At 47.8% G+C, this 17,365-nt stretch overlaps 1 protein-coding gene across 1 annotated transcript; it reads right to left on the minus strand.

Moving 5' to 3' along the window:
* Positions 1–7,572: 7,572 nt before the first annotated feature.
* Positions 7,573–16,795, minus strand: FGF3 (fibroblast growth factor 3). The gene is made up of 3 exons (XM_069066128.1): positions 16,525–16,795; positions 13,404–13,507; positions 7,573–7,986 (listed from the first exon to the last, which is right to left on the minus strand). Exons 1-3 carry the CDS (start codon positions 16,793–16,795, stop codon positions 7,573–7,575), a joined length of 789 nt encoding a protein of 262 aa, XP_068922229.1.
* Positions 16,796–17,365: the final 570 nt, after the last annotated feature.

Genomic DNA, 17,365 nt, shown 5'->3' on the forward strand with positions numbered 1-17,365 from the left:
ACTATTTGACAAAAACTGCTGGGAAAATTCCAAAACAGAAGCTGATCTAGACCAACATCTTATACTGTATGCCAAGATAAGATCAAAATAGGTATATGATTTAAAGATAAAGGGTGATATCTTAAGCAAGAAATACTTTCCTTGTCAGATCTATGGAGAAGGGATAAATTTAGGGGTGAACAATAGAGTGAAAGCATTATTAAAAGTAAAGTGGATAATTTTGATTATATTAAATTTAAGTTTTTACACAAATAAAACCAATGCAACCAACATTAGAAAGAAAATATAAAGCTGGGAAATAATCTTTACAGCAAGTGTCTCTGATAAAGGCTTAATTTCTAAGAATATATGTCATTCCCCAACTGATAAATGGTAAAAGGATATGAACAGGCAGTTTTCAGTTGAATAAATCAAAGCTATTTATAGTCATATAAAATGCTATAAATTGCTATTGATTAAAGAAATGCAAATTAAAACAACTCTGAGGTACCACCTCACACCTATGAGATTGGTTAATATGACCAAAAAGGAAAATAATAAATATTGGAGATGTGGGAAAATTGGGACACTAACACACTCTTGGTGGAATTGTGAACTGATCTAACCATTCTGGAGAGCAATTTGGAACTATGCTCAAAAGGCTATAAAACTGTGTGTATGCTTTGACCCAGCAATACCACTGCTAGGTCTTTATGCCAAAGAGATCAAAAAAGGGAGGGGGAAGACCTGTTTGTACAAAAATGTTTATAGCAACTCTTTTTGTAGTGGTAAGGAATTGAAAATTGAGGGGATATCCATCAATTGGAGAATGGTCAAACAAGTTGTGATATATGACTATAATGGAATATTACTGTGCTATAAAAAATGATGAACAGGATGCTTTCAGAAAAACCTAGAAAGTCTTATATGAACTGATGCAAAGTGGAGTGAGCAGAATGAGAATAGTGTACATAGCAATTGCAATATTATACTATGATGAACTGTGAATTACCTAGCTCTTCTCAGCAATACAATGACCTAAGACAATTCTAAAGGACTCATGAAAAATGCTCTCCACTTCAAGAGAAAGAACTGATGAAGTCTGAAGGCAGACTGAAGCAGAATTTTTTCATTTTCTGTCTTTTTTCATGGTGCTTTCCACCTTTGGCTCTGTGTCTTCTCTCATGACATGACCAATATGGTAATGTGTTTTACATGATTGAACATGTATAACCTATATCAAATTGCTTACCATCTCAGGGAGGCAGTGGTGAGAGAGAAAAGTTGGAACTCAAATTGTTTTCAAATAAATGTTAAAAAATTATCTTTACATGTGACTGGGGGAAAATAAAATATAATTTTAAAAGATTAAGTCAGTATTTAGAGGGTCCTCTCAACCTTCTCCTAGATTTTGGAAGTTCCTAGGATGTTAGCAACCTACCAGAAAGCATTCATGTTAAAGAATGGTTCTCATCTCCGTTTTTCAACTCCTGATATCATCCTAGGAATCTAATCTTGGAAACTACAATATGGCAATGTTTTTTTGCCTGAACATGTAATTTCAACAGAGTTGGGGAGTCTTGTTGTGGAAGCAAGAGATCTGATACAGATCAGTAATTTAAAAGGTCTAGTCCTGGAGAGTGCAAGAAAACACAAAGATTAAATACCTTGCTTGGGGTCATATAGCCAGGATTATTAAAGCAGAACTTGAACTCAGGACTTCCCAACTCCAAAGGCAGCTCTCTATCCCCTACATTTGGACAAAAATAACAAGATTTGCCATTTCACTTCCAATATTTTATCTGAGCCTCACTATTGGTCTGTGAGGGGACAGAGAGGGGGGTAATTCTCTGTTTTCCAGATGAGGAAACCATCTCAGGGAGCCAACTATGGCCAAACTAAAAATGGTTTCTTTGGGAGGGACCTCCCCATAGTTACATAGCTTGGAAGGAGTAGAACAGGGGGGTTCAGCCCCCATGGACATTCAGACTGTCATTCAGGGCTCTTCCCAATGCACAGTAATGTCTTTGGCTAGACTGGGGTTAGGGATTGGGGGAAAGACTTAGCAGACACAGGCTCTAATTCTGTGTCTGCTGCTGGATAGCTGTGTGATCTTGGGCAAGACTCTGGGTCATGTTTTCCTTATTTGTATGCAGCATCAAGGCTCCTGGGAGCTCTGAGTCACAGAGGGTAAGGGTACTCATCTTCTCCTGCCTATTTCCAGCCATGTGGTTGTGTACAGGGTTCATTGCTAAGGAAGCCAGACTTCTCAAGAGAGAAATGACCATCTTAGTAGGTACCCTAATTTTCAAATTCATTGGTTCATCATCCCTACCCCCACCCCACTACTCCAGGAACAATTTTATTTTGGGTCTAGTCTAGAGTTTCCCCAAGAAAGGAGGGAAATTTTTTTATAAGGTAAACAATAAATGTACAGACATGAATTTGGGTACAGAACAGAACTTTTTATTCACATATAGAGAAGAAAATGCTAAGAATAAAAAAAATCATAGTGTGTATTACAGAATGCTTAGAACAGAGCTCAGCAACTCATCCTACTTATCACAGAGTTGGGAGGTTAGTGGTCAAGTTCAGGAAGTCTTTCCTTCCTCAGGATAAACCTAATAACAATATTAATAGTCATCATTTAGAGTTAGCACTTTATACATACATTATCCTGTTTGATCCTCACAATAGCCCTGTGAAGAAAGTGCTATTATTATCCTCATTTTACATAGGAGGAAACTGAGGCAAACAGAGATAGATGACTTGCCCAAGGAACATCTGAGACCAGATTTGAATTCAGGTCTTCCAGACTCCAGGCCCATCATTCCACCCTCTGGCCACTTACCTGCCTGAAACATTGCCCCTTTCTTTACCTTATCTGTTTATGGCAGGGTCCATACACTATCCCCTCTGATCAGTAAGAAGCAAAGTAACCTCATGAAAAGAGTCCTGGATTTTGAATGAGAACACTTGGGCTTGAACTCAGATTCTGCTCTTCTCTGTGTAATCTCAGAAAATCATTCCCATCTTCCACTGGGAGTGTCTCCCAGCTTCAGTGCTCTGGGATTCTGGGGAGTTCCTTGTTCTCATTCTGCTGCTGGACAGCTCTAACTGGTAGGAAGGTCCTTCTATGGACCGAGTCAGAATTTGCTTCCTGTAACTTCCACTGATTGGTTGTAATTCTAATCCTTGGGGTCAAGCTGAATGATTCAACCGACAAACATTTATTAGGTTCCCATTGTGTATCACACGCTGTGCAGAGCCCTGGGGATCCAAAGGTGAAAATGAACTGATCCTTCCCTCAAGGAATTTCCATTTATTATGAGAGACAATGTACACACACACACACACACACACACACACACCCCAAATACAGAAGACAGACACTGGGTCTGTGATTTCATTGGTATAGGGAACTCCCAGGCAGGGAAGCTCCTTCCTTTAATGCACATTGGTTCCTCTCCAGCAGTTCTAGCCTGGAGGGCTACCTACCTCTCTAAAAGGGTGCGTGAGTGATTTGCTCCTGGTCACATGGTCACTATATGTCCCAGGCTGGATTTGAACCAAGCTGGGCTTTGAGGCCAGCTCTCTCCCATTGCTTCCCATACAAAATATATCCAAAATAAAAATGAAGTGACTTCTTGGGGGGGAAAGCAGGTGTTCATAATGTTTCTAACCCTAATGACATCCAAAACCTCTTTTAAACTCGACCCTTAACACTAGTGCCTTCTAATCCATTATCTTTTCATTTAATTTATGTTTTCTTTTTCTTAAAGTCCTTTAAGATTCCAGGACCTCCAGGCAAATGGGATGTTGCTTTGGTTTTCTGGTGGACAAAAGCCTATCTCTTTGGGAAGGCCAATGTTTTTATTATGCAGATGTAAAGGACATAAAGAGGTGATGAAAAAGGAATCCAGGGTCCCATAGTGAGATGGTGGCCAAGGAGTCTAACAGTTCCAAGTCTTGTTTCCAGGTCTGTGGTTCACTTGCCTCACACACAAGAGCCCTGTGAACAATGGTGTGCCAGTAAATGTTGAACAGCATCCCTAAAAAAATATACACACAGCACGCTTTTGAGGTTAATATGCGTTATTGAAATTTTCTCCATCACTTTCTTAAGTCTAGGCCATCACCAAAACAAGGTGTTCCTTCAGACCCGTAAAGGCCAATCCAGATGCTCAGACTTCAGCAGGGATGCTTTAGGGTCTATATCCTCTGGGCTTGTCCTTCTGTCGTTGGCACACAGAGATCCAAAACTGCTTCCCCTTCCCTAGGGAGCCTGGGATGAATTGAGCCATCTCCCTCCCCTGTGTCCTTTCCTTTAATGCTGGGGTCTATGTTTCTGGCCTTCCTGCATTCCATTGGCTAATGACCTTCCAGGACCTCCAGGCAAATGGGATGTTGCCTTGGTTTTCTGGTGGACAAAAACCCAGTCTGTCCAAGAGGAGCATGTGGGTGTCAGTCAGGAAGACCGCAAGGTCTCCAAAGCATCCCCCAATCCGGTATTTCACAGGAAACCACAGAGTGCCTTCCAGTAGCCCCCAGGTCCTCACCAGAAGCCACAGAGGCCTGGTAAATCAGGGGCAAGCTTGAAACTCGATGCCTGGCTGATCCACATTGCTGTGGTTGGGCAAAGGACAACCTGGCATCTCATAGCTTTGATATGCATACTTTCCAAAGCAATCCCACTCCTTCCTAACATCAGCTGGAAGCCGGAGAGTCACCTGATTTTTTCTGTCTAGGTTAAGAAAATAGCAATGGGAAGAAGGCTGGAGTTTGAGCTCGGATCTTGAGTTGCTTTGCTTTGAAGAAAACACAAATGAAAGACAAGCTTTTGGGCAAGAAGTGAATGGAGGAAGGGTCCAGGAAGGGGAGGGGTGAGGAGAATGACTTGGTGGGTCTCAAACCCTTCCTTGGGAGTTAGCAGCTGTGATGCCTGGATCTGTGTTGGATAAACATGGCCTGAGGACCTTCGGGGAGCGGGGCTGCAGCCTGACCTCAGAGTCATCCTGGAATCAGGGTCCGAAGGGGCCTCTGGCCTCTTGAAATCTTTCCCAGATAGTAACTGACTGAGCCTCTCCCTCTTATCTGATTAACCACAATGTGACCCCCTGTGGCCAACAGAAGGGCTTTTCATTAATAGATGGGAGGCCTGAAGCACACTTGGTCAAGGCCCATTTTTTAAACAAGAAGAATAAACCTATTGAATGAGGGGATCATGGTTTTAGAACTGGACCAACTTCAGAGGCCAGTTAGTCCAACCCCTTTATTTTATGTGATGGGGAAACTGAGGCTTACAGAGGTCCAGTGACGTAAACCAGGTCATACATGTAGCATGAGGTGGGGCTGGGATTTGAACCAGACTTTGAGCTCCAAATCCAGCATCATTTCAAGCATGACATGGCGTCTCAATCAACTGATATTTCTAATAGCTCTCATTTCTAGAAATCATTATGTCTGCTAAGCTATCCCCAGACCAAGCCATTGGCAAGCATTAGCATTCCTATTTTAGACGGGACACCTGCAGGGTCTGTTCTGTACATCATCCCACACTGACCCAACACTTTGTCATTTCAATGTACAGCATTGGCACAGTCTCACCCAGCTGAGCAATCACAGGCATGTGATCATAAAGTCACACAGGTGTAGAGCTGGAAACTTGCTCAGTTTCCAGATGAAGAGCTGAGGTCCAGAGAGGTTATTTAGCCCAGGTCACACAGCTAGTAAGTAGAAAAGCTGAATACGAGTTCAGGTCCTCTGCCCCCACAAACAGTACAACATACTTCCTCTACAACACGCTGCCACTTCATTTGTCTCTGTAGAAAAAAGCATCTCTTTGCAAGCTTGAAGAGTTTGGTGACGTGCCAAATGCAAGTGCAGGCTGCTTTTAAATCCTCAATGAACTTGGCTAACAGAGACAGAACTAGAGTGCTCTGCTTATGGTCTTATGCCAACAGGCATCAGGGCATGACGTTTGTGTGCATAAATGTGAACACTAACCAATAGCCATTGGAACATGCATTTGTCTTATAGATGGGTCCTGAATCGAGTCAAGTAAAGGGAGAAATGTTGCCTATTTGGTTGGTCATCTCATCACAGCTCCCCAAGAAAAAAGAAAACAGAGCTCCCCAATGATGGCATGTGACAGGGAACTGGGTGGAGAAGTCGCTAAACTGGGAGCTCCCTGTGAGCTAGAGAATACAGGCCTCTGCAGACCAAGAGATCACTCGGGTTTTAGTAGATGAACGCAGGAATAAACAAATGAAAGAATTAGGCAAATGGGGACTTGCAGGCCTTTAATACCATACCTGAACTCAGGCGGGAGACTTTGAAGTTGTGGAATATTTGGGATACATGGAATGGAGAGGTTCATTCTCCCCCCTCTGTGTGTATACATAGCATGAACTCACACACATTCATGCAATTACACACACACACACACACACACACCTTTATTTGTTTAACTAAGAGAAACTAAACAGGGTTTTGCAAAAAAAAAAAACAAACAAACCTCTTTCCTGCCTCCCCAAAATCAAACAAATAAACAGTGCTGCCAGGTTCAAGAGAAATGACTTTCCATGATGAACACAAAGCAAATTTCCCAGAGGACATTACAACCGTTAGCAGAGAAGCCATACCATTCTGACTCATACCCAAGGGTAAAAGGAAAACACGAAAAACCTTATTGTCACAGATAGAGAGGTGTCAATACAATAACACTGTGTTTTTCCAGGTCCCATGAAAACTGATGAAGGAAAGAAGTCAGATAAAATCTTTTAAGGTCTTTTTAATGATTTCATTAAACAAATACCGAATACCCAAACCATTTACCTGGGTGTATTGCTGTTGGAAGGGATTCATCTATTTCTGGTCTAAAATATGTGGTGGAGGGTGTGCAGGACCAGAAAAGGAAATGACAGGCTGCTCATGTCTTGACAATGAAACAATAGTCTGGGGAGGAGTACCCTGGTGCCGTGAGGATGTCAAAGGAACAGGAGGAGGGCTTCCAGCCTTCAGGGAAGACTGATGGGGAAATGTGGATGAAGAGAGCACAAGATGAGAGTGTGCAGGGAGTGGGCGGGGGAGGAGATGGAGCTGGGCTCTACCTTGGAGACCACAGCCAGCCAATGGGGAGCCTTCCCCCATGAGCTGAGAGCTCTTAGCTACCTTGACTTCAGGTGAGAGCCATGGTAGACTTTGATGGCTTATCAAAATAAAATTCAAGAGAAAGACACAGCCTTTTCAACTAACACCTGTTCCCTATCCTCTCCCCCAAAACACCCCCACTGCACCCTGGCCTTCCTATCCACTGTTCCCATATCTACTGTCAAACAGTTGGGAATCCCTTGGCCTGCACCCTGGAAACAGAAGGGAATGGTTAAGGCCTTATGAGGATACCTGGGGGGGGGGGGGGGAAAGAAAATGAAGTCAAAAATACCTTATGAGAAGTTCCAACCCTGAAATGCAGTTTTTATGGATATCAGGGAGGTTCGCCGTGGAATGTGCCTCAGAGGGGGTGGAATTTTGTAAACCGCCATGAATGAGTCTAAAAGCACTGGAAGTCAGGCGTGTGGACAAGGAGGCCGCTCAAGCTGCCATTGGATCGGAGCATCCCGCAGAGGGAGCCTCTGGCAGGGCTGCCTCCCTCCCCATTTCCGGAAGCAGCGGGTGTCCCGGCCTTCTCTCTCTCTCACTCTTGTCTGCTGGCTTCCGCAGGCTCTCCCTGCACGGGACGCTCGTGTGGAAGAGCCGGACCATCTCGTGGTCTTTCCTATCCAGAACTCGGGGTAAGAAGAGAGAAGATTTCTGGGTCCTGCGGGTTTTAAAGCCCCTTCTGGGCCGGCCTTTGCCGTTGATGGAGACATACCAGAGTCTCTCAGCGCTGGCTCCGCGCCTGGCCCCAGCCCCGCTGGGCGCCGTTCTGTACAGGCGGGAGGCGTACGTGTTGTAGCCCAGCTCGTGCAGCCGCTCCACAAACTCACACTCAGCATTGTAATTCTCCTGCAAAACAAATCCTGGCGATCAGGGTCTGCGGGGCAGGAAGGGGAAAGGCTGAGCTGTGGGCAGGGGCTCCGAGCCCACCGCTCAGGGCTCCGATGCAAAGCAGAGATCACTCAAGAAAAGGCAGGAGTCATTCAATCAACCAATCAATCAGTGAAAAGAATGCAGCAGCAGCTGTGGGGAGAGGGGAAGAACAGGCCAGGCCGTGGAACATCTGAGAACTCAGAGAGAAGGGAAAGGACTTTGTAGGCACATTCCGAGCTGCTTCGAGGATGAAAAATAGCACTGTCTACCCATGGTGCACTGCATTTGAAGTCCAAAGACTTGGGTTTATATCACACATCTATTGTGTCTTACCTATCATGCCTACTATTCCTGCCTCCGTTTCCTTATCTGTAAAGTGGAAAGGTTGGTCTAGATTATCTTTTTTCCTAATTGTTTTTTTTTTGGAGGGGGGAGGGGAGGGTAATTGGGGTTAAGTGACTTGCCCAAGGTCACATGGCTAGTAAGTGTTAAGTGTCTGAGTCTGGATTTGAACTCAGGTCCTCCTGACTCCAGGGCTGTTTCTCTATTCACTGCGCCACTCAGCTGCCCCTAGATTATTTTTGAGATGTCTTCCAGCTCTGGTCTAGAGATTGCTGGTGATTTTGTGACATCATACTTTCCTTGATTGGTGACTTTGGGGGGGAGGGATTGAAGATGGACAAACAAACATGGCCCTTTGCAAGGATGTAGCCAAGGGTTTGTGAGGGTTCTGACAGACATTGGCTCCCACAGACAACGTCCTGCTCAGAGCCCCAGGGAAGAGGACTGACTTCTCCAAGGGGGTGTCTAAGGGATTGTGTTTGGAGGTCACTTCCATCTCTGAATCCTGGGGCCAAAGAGGAAGCCTTCTCAGGGAACTAAAAAGAGGAAAAATCACTGTATCAGAGACAGTCAAATCTGGCTGCTTCTCTTTAGATCACCAAGAGCTTTCAGGGTACAATCCTGTTTGATTTCTACAGTACATCGGGGAGGTAGCTGATAGCAGAACTCTAATTCTTTCCTTAGAAGGGAGGAAAGTGAGGCCCATAAGTGGGAGTGATTGGTCCAAGGTCATGTAACTAGTAATTGGGAGCCAGCATGGCATACTACTGAGAGTACTGACCCAGGAGTCAGAAGAACTGGGGGCAGGGGATGGGTCTCTGGCTATGCAGGTGCAGACACATCAATCCCTTTACCTCTCCGCACCTCAGTTTCTTACCTTGTCATATAAGATGGGTAATAAAGGCCCTGTTTATGTGTCAGGGTTTCTCTGCGGAAGAGCTGAGACCAGGGGTACAGAGCCCTCCTTGAAAAGGTGAAAGGGCATTCCACAGAGAAGACAGACCAAGGCCATCTCTGGAAGTCACTGAGAGGCTGCGCCCAGAGGCCTGGCCCCCTCACCTCTGCTTCCATTGCATGAGGACATCCTGGCTCTGCTCTATATTGGGGCGGACTAGGCCTGAGTCACCTCTATCAAAGTGTCACTTTGATCCCAGAGAACACAAGTGGACAGTCTAGCTGGTTCTCTCCCCGGAATCCTTAAACTAAGTTGGCCCTTCTGCAATGAGCCTCCTAATGACCTCTCCTGATTTTATTTCTTTTCTTTCTCAAGGAAAGAAGAGAAACGTGGTGGGCTGTGGACGAGGTTTGCAGGTGAGCATTTGGAGCCCAAGAAGGTGAGGCACAGGGAAGGCAGCAGGCCAAGCAGGCCCTGCCCTGGATCATTTGCATTTGGCACTGGTCTGGGAGGGGACATTCACAATGTGCTATAAGGAGCTTTGTTGGGTCGGGGAGCACCTTGGAAGGATGCTGTCTTCGGGACCTGCTGGCACAAGACAGGCTGGGCACCTTCCAGCTACCTCACTCAATTCTTAAACCTAGAGACTCAAGGTTGGCGAAAAGCCATCAGGAAGGAGAGTTTGGGGCTTGTGTGTGGGTATGGGAGTGTATGTGTGAGTTTGAGTGTGTAAAAGTGTGTGTATGTGAATGAGTGTGCCAATGTGTGTGAGCATGTGTGCAAATGAGTGTTAATGAATGATTGTGAGTATGTATGTGTGTGAATATGTGAGATAGTGTATGGATGTATGTGAATGAGTATCTGTATATGTGTCTGTGTATAAATGAATACATTTATTAGTGTAAGTATGTATATGTGTGAGAGCATATGTGTGTGTGTGTATATATATATATATATATAAGTTCCAGCATGTGAATACAGGTATGTGTGTGACTTGTATGAATAAATATGTCTGTGTGTGTCTGTGTGTGATTCTGTTAGTGACTGTGTGTTTGAGTGTGTGTGTGAAAGAGCATGCGTATGCAAGTTCCAGTGTGTGGATATATGTGTGTGAATTGTGTGAACAAGTATGTCTGTGTGTGAATGCACGTGTGAATCGATCAGTGATTGTGTGCCAGTGAATGTAGTATGGGAATAGGTGTGTGTCCTGAATGTGTGTGCCTACACGTGTATGAGGTGAATGTTTCTGAGAGAGAAGAGGATGTGTGTTTTTATTTCTGTCGGATTTTTAAAATCCATGCTTCACCGGCACTCTACACTCACCGGAGCCCAGAAGACAGCACTGGGAAAGCACAGACCAAAAGTAGAAAGAGAAAACTTGACCTTATCCTCTAGTCTGGATCTAGTTCAAAACTCTCATTGCTTAAGGATTCAGCTCCTGGCTAGATCAATGCTGCTGGAGTTGGGGGTCGCAAATGTCCTGCAGTTATATGCATATTTTACTATGGAGTTCAGTTTCCCCCCTTTCTTTTCTTATGGAGGAGACGATAGTAGGGGCTGGCCAGGAGGGTCCTGAGGGCTTGTTCATCACAGGGGAGTGGGGGCAGGATGGCCATGATCTCTGCTAATACGATGGAGCCAATGCCAGTGTGGACTAGTGGAGATCCATCTTGAGGGCTAGGCCAATTGGTGTTTTTATTTTGTCTTTACCACCAATGGGCACAGCTTGGTCTGTAACAGGCTCTTAAAGGGCAGCCCTCCTCTGGTCCCCCCAAGTTCTACCTATCCTTCATCCCTCTCCCACAAAGCCAAAAGTTTTTGCCTCTTCCTCTCCAAAACCCCATTTCCTTGGGACAGCTAGATAGGGACTGCAGTGCTAACAAATATTCATAAAGTGCCTACTTAGTGCCTTAGAGTGTGAAGGGCAGTTGGTGGTGCAGTGAGTAGAGTGCAGGACCTGGAGTCAAGAGGTCCTGATTTCAGATCCAGTCTTAAACCCTACCAGTTGTGTGACCCTGGGCAAGTCATTTAACCCTGTTTGAATCACTTTCCTCATCTGTCAAATGAGCTGGAGAAGAAAGTGACAAATCAGTATCTTTGTCAGGAAAACAGGGGTCACAACTGAAACAACCAAACTGAACTGTGTTTGGAGGACAGTGCTGGATGCTGGGGCCTGACTCTAGTCTAACTCACAGTTGCCAGGGGCATACTATGAAATGACACAAAGTAAGAGATATTGTAACCTCAGTTCCACTGGGAAGCTTTGTGTGTGTGTTTGGAGGGGGGCATGGAGGTCAGAGATTGGAAGTCAGAGGACCTGGCTTTGAGTTTCAGTTGCCTTGAGTAAGTTACTTCCTTCTCTAAGTCTCAGTTTCCTCATCTGTAAAATTGAAGAGGTTTGGACTAAATTTCTTGTGAGGCTCCTTGGAGTTATAAACAATAATATTAGAGTGAGCTTTGGTTCAAGAAAAGTCATCCTTTACCTGAGGTCATAGAATCAGAACACCTGGTGCTCAATCCAGACACCAGATCAGGAAACTGAGGCCTAGTTATGGAGGCAACTTTCCCAAGATTCCTATTTGGTGGAAGACTGTTACATGGTGAAAACAAAACAAAACAAAGCATTCTGCTTCATCCTAGTGGGCAGAACCAGGAACAGCAACTGGAAATTGTCATGGAAAATGTGGACTTGATGTCTCAGCACCAGGCACAATGACTGCCATGGTAGGATTGAATCAAGGTTGATTGCTTGGTGTGAGGAACAGCTTCCCAATGGTTAGAGTGAAGTGGGCAGCCTCCAGAAGCAGACTCATCCTCCTTGCCAGGCTTTAAGCAACAGCAGAAAGATCTTTTGTCAAATGAATTTCAGAGCTGGGAGGGGGCTGGGGCAGGGCAGGAGTCAGACTAGATGGACGTCTTTTCCAATCTGGGAAATTCTGTTATTTGGTTCGGTCCTTGACTCTTCTCACGCATCCCGTGTACCCAATCTGCTGCCAAACATTTCCATTCCTACCTTCACACCATCTCTTGAATATATCCTCCCAGTTCTCTCAATTAACACAGTCTCCACCCTGGCACCCTCACCTGAAGAAACCTTCTAATTTAGATCCCTGCCTCGACTCTCTCCACTCTGATCCATCTTCCCCTCAGGATAAGCTGCCAAGATTTTTCTAAGACTCTGGTCTTAGACCTGAGCCCATGTTACATGCTCCTCCTCAATAAACTCCCCAGGCTCCCTATTGCTCTCAGGATCAAATAAATTCCTTCTGTTTGTCATTTAAAGCCCTTCATCATCTGACCCCTTTCAACCTTTCCAATCTTCTTATATTTTACTCCCTTCCACTCACACTGGTCTACTTGGTTTTCTTCCAACAAGAGGCCCCATCTCCAGTCTACAGGACTTTCCACTGCCCCCCCAATGCTTTCTTTAGGGTGCCTGACTTCCTACTAGACTCAGTTCAAACCCCACCTTCCACAGAAGACTTTTCCAGGTTCCCCTTCTCTTTAGCTCCCCACCCTCCCTCCCTTCCCTCTCAGATTACCTCCCATCTACTCTGCTTATGTCTTGTATGTCCATAGTCACTTTGGCATCTATATGATCCATTAGAACAAGAACTCCTTGAAGGCAGGCCCTCTTCTCCTCTTTCTTTGGGTCCCCAGCATTTAGCATAGCATATGACCTGTGGTAAGTACTTACTAAATGCTCATTGATTGATATTAAGAAGCAAAGCCAGTCTAGGTCTTTTGAGTTCAAATCCCCTTAGAATTCCCCCTTGCAGCAGCTCCACAGTACCCATCCTTTTGTGAAACAGATGCTCGGGGTTCCATCTCCTTTTGTGAACATTCAGTAACTGCAAGGTTGGGGGGACTACTTCAGAGACTTTGGGGGAGTGACACTTCAGATTCTTCAACCCAACTTCACTTTTTACAGATGAAAAAACTTGGGTCCAGATAGGGAAAGTAACTTGTCTAGAGAAGGGGCCAGATTCTGTCCCCAGCTCCTCTTCTCATGTCTTAGGGCTCTCTCCTCTACATTGTTGGCCTTCTGGGACCTTTTGGCAAATGGGATAAGCAACGCAGGTAATCAGGCTAGTGGGTACTGCTTAGGTTTTAGGCTAGGCAAACCCAGACATTGAGGTATTGAAGCCAAGCTTACCGAGGCATAAAGTCTTCCCCGTTTGTTCATTGCTAGATAGCGACCAGAAAAGAGCCCCTTTATGGCCACAATTCCAACCTCCACTGCTGTGATTTCTAGGATGCCTAGGAAAAGAAACAGAGTAGAATGAAGCCCTGGAGAATTAGTGACATCCCTCTGCCCACCCAGGAGCTGAAATGCATGCCATCCCAGCTGACCAACAGTCTCTCTAACTTCTCTTTAAAACGACTTGGAAGCCCCTGAGGGACAAAAGCCACCTACCAAGGTCTCTCTAAAACAAGGAGCCATTTGGACAAAGAAAGGAGGACCTGGTTAAAGCTGGGACCCTACTCTCAATGAACATTCCTGGCTGATTAATTGAGACTCCAGAAGCTTCCCAAGGCCAAACCCTGACATTGAACCAGAGTCCCCTAATCCCTTGTGTCTATTTAAAAAGAAAAAAGAAAAAGAAGAAAAACGTCTAAATCCCCTGTAATGCTTTCCTGAGAGACAGGAGAGCTCTTGGCTCTCTGAGATTGGCAGCAAAGGTCTCCTTTCTAGGACAATGGCCTCCCTCAGGTCTGCTAGAGGGGAACGTGGGAGGGGGTAGACTACACCTAGAGGCTGGGATTCAACCCTAAGTGGCTTGGTCCCCAAGGGAATCTGAACTGGAAGCTATGGCAGGATGTTTGGGAGAGCCAGAATCCAATGAAAGGCAAGGCTTAGCCATACTGGCCCCTCTGTCCCAGGGTCAGAGGTCAAGGGGGTAAAGAGTCCTTCCCTTGGGACCAGGGACAAGTGATTGGTTCAGGGTTGGAGTGGTGGGGAGCCAAAGGGTTACAGGTTACCGAAATTCTGTGCAATTGGGGATGAGGTTGGCAGGAGAAGCAAACATGTTGGAAACCAGAATGACCCCTATGAGGGGGTCAGGGGGCAAAGGATGTTATCTTCCCAGGCTCCCCTGGAAGCTCTGCCGACCACCATCATCAGCATCCCTTTACTGGAGATAATAACTAAAAACTTCTCCAGAAGCCAGGAGACCTTCCAGATCCCTGGCCCTCCCACTTCTGCCACGCTAAGGTCCAGAGCTCAGCCCAGGGTGTAGGGGCTAGTTAAAGAAGGGGGGGTCCTTTTGGCACCTGGAGGCACACACATGTGTGGGGAATGTTTTTATCCCCCCCCCACCCCCAAACAAATTCTTGATCAGAGCCTCATTTCCTGAGCGCCGGGGGATAACACGGGTAGTGACAGCTGGTTTCTATCACCCAGTTTAATGAACTCTGAAGGATGATGCTTCAGAAAAGCCTTTTGGTGGCTGGAGGTTTCCTTTAGGAAACCGCGGTTTTCCTTCGCCGCCTTCAGCCAGACCTCTGCAGCTTCCGCATCTGCCTCCCGCCCCGGCTGGCTAATTCACAGGCTGGTGAATTCACAGGGAGAGTGCAGGTTGCTGCTGGGTCCGGGATCTCCGTCTTCCCGAGCTCTGTACGCTACAGTGCCCTGGGATCGCCTGCACTGCACACCACGTCCCCTGCACCTTCTCGTTCCCTGCTGCGTACACTTCTTTGCCCTGGGTACCTCCCTTTGGGATCGGAGTCCTGCACCCCTGTGCCCTGTCCTTCTGAATATCGGGCCCTGTGCCGGAACCGGGAAGAGAAACATCCAGTTTCCAGTCCTAAAGCGAGGTTTCAGAAGGCAAGAAGTATTGCAGGGCAGTTCGGAACTAACTAATCTTTCTCCTTCCCAAAGAGTAGGAATCTGCAGTTTAGCTGCCGTCACCCTTCCTGTCCAAGACTTGAGGGCCTCTTTGGCGTCCGCGCCTTCAGCTCGCCCTGGCCAGCGCCCACGTTGGCAGCGCAGAGAGCCCGCCAGGATGGCGAGGTCAGCTCCTGGCCGCTGGGCTTCCTGGCTGCCCAGACTCCTAATTTCTTGACCCTTGTCCCATCCCTTTCCTAGCCTTTTTCAAGCTGCCCAACACACGGATTGTACCCAGCAGAGCTCCCTCGATTCTCTCCCGCAGCGGGAGCAGTGTGATGTGGTGGCGGAAGGGCCTGGGCATCAGGACTGGGGCAATGTAAGAAAAACCCCTGTGGGGTCTGGTTAGGAGTTTGAGTAAAGCTGACAGGAAAGAGGTGAGGAAGGAGCCTTGTGCCTGAGGGTCCGATGTGGCCGCCGCTCACTTTCTTGATCTCCCCCCTTCCCAGCCCCACCCCCACCCCTAGTCCATTTCGAATGTAGGCAGGGTAGCCGTTTCTGAACTGAGACTCCCCTAGGGTGGGTTGATGGGCTTGGGGTGGTGTTGGGAAAGGCAGCTCGAGGGCCGACCTAAGACTCCAAGGTCCAACCGACCCAGTCCCCAAGGGCGCACAGAGCATATACTCTTTCTGAGCAAGCGCTCCCCAGGACCTCGAGGCCTGGGAACATGGGAGAGGGAGGAGGCGGGGTGGTGTTTCGTGTGTGTGTGTGTGTGTGTGTGTGTGTGTGTGTGTGTGTGTGAGAGAGAGAGAGAGAGAGAGAGAGAGAGAGAGAGAGAGAGAGAGAGAAATTTGTGCCCTGAGGGGGAAAAGCCGGAATGGGGCGGGGGGAGGAAAAGCCGAACACCAGAGTGGGAGGAGGAAGACAGATTTATCTCCTGTTCTGCCTCCCGGGGGGTAAGCCCCCGACCCCGAAATGCAGGGAAGGGCAGCTACAGAGCCTGACCAGGGCACAGTGCTGAGCTAGGCGGAGAGCCTGAGACTACTCGATCCGGCTGGCATTGGGAATAACAGGGGCAGGAACATGGCAATACCAGTGACGAACTCTTGTCTAATGTGAAGCAGAAGCTCCACGAAACTCGTAGCCCCCCGAGCGTGGTCACAATCTGGAAGCCCTTCCCCACCCACTCTGCTTGGGCCGGAGAGAGGGATGTGCCAGCGCAGCCCACCTGGATGCTGACTAAGCCTGACTCCGTTCCCGTCCAGTCCCGGTCCCTGTCCTCGTTCCTGTCCCATTCCCGTGGATGTCCCCTAAACTGCCCCCACCCCCGTCCCTGCCTCTGTCGCCTGTCCTGGTCGCAATCCCCACTCAGAGCCCCCCCCCCCTTTCTGGCGGTCCCTGGGCCCCCAGGCACTGAAGCCTGAAGGCCCAGCTGCCGGGCGGTACTCACTGTAGACGCTGTGCTCCAGGCTGCCGCCGACCCGGCCGCTGGGGGGGATCTGCAGGTGGTATTTGGTGGCGCAGTAGAGTTTCCTGCGCCGCGGCGCTCCTCCCAGGTGCTCATAGACACCACCTCGGCCCCCGGCATCTCTACGGAGCCGGCCCTCTGGGGCCAGGGTCTCCGCCTCCCTGAGGGGGACTGGCTGAGCCAGGCCCAGGGCCCACGCCGCGTGCCCGCTTGGATGGAGCAGACTGAGTACCAGGAGCCAGATCAGCACCATTGTGGCATGGTGACAGGGACGCTCAGGCTACTAGGGAGACCCGGAGCAGACTGGAGGTGGGGGCGGGGCGCCCCCCCGGGCGTCCATGAACCCGCAGCCGAGGCTCAGCAGCCCCGACAGCCGCTGGCCGAGCTTCGAAGCCCGCACAGCGTGAGGCGGGGAAGCGGAAGGGAGGTCCTCTGGGACCCTCAGAACCCTCTTCGCCTTCTCAGGTCTTCCTGCCCTCTGGAGCCTCAAATCAGCAAGAGAGCAGCCAGTCTGAGGGCAACGGAGTGGGGGAGAAGGTGAGGCAGAAGGATGGAGGGAGAAAAGGAGAAAAGGACAGGGAGGGAAAGATAGAAGGAGACGAGGGGAGGGGAGACAGAGAGAGATAGAGAGAGACAGAGTCGAGAAGCCCGGCAAATTTTTGACTGGGAAAAAAATTTGTTGATAGAGAGAGCATAGCAATAAAAGCCCTCTCTAGCAACAATAGAGCTCTGGGGCCAGTTGATGGGGAGCAGAAAGGGAAGAAAAGAGAGAGGCAGGGGAAGGAAGAGAAGAGAGAGAGGGAGTGAGGGAAGGAGGCGTCCC

This window comes from Petaurus breviceps, unplaced genomic scaffold (genome assembly GCF_028583685.1).
Source record: "Petaurus breviceps papuanus isolate PSGF00001 unplaced genomic scaffold, PetGlider_PUasm1.0 90721, whole genome shotgun sequence".
NCBI lineage: Eukaryota > Metazoa > Chordata > Mammalia > Diprotodontia > Petauridae > Petaurus > Petaurus breviceps.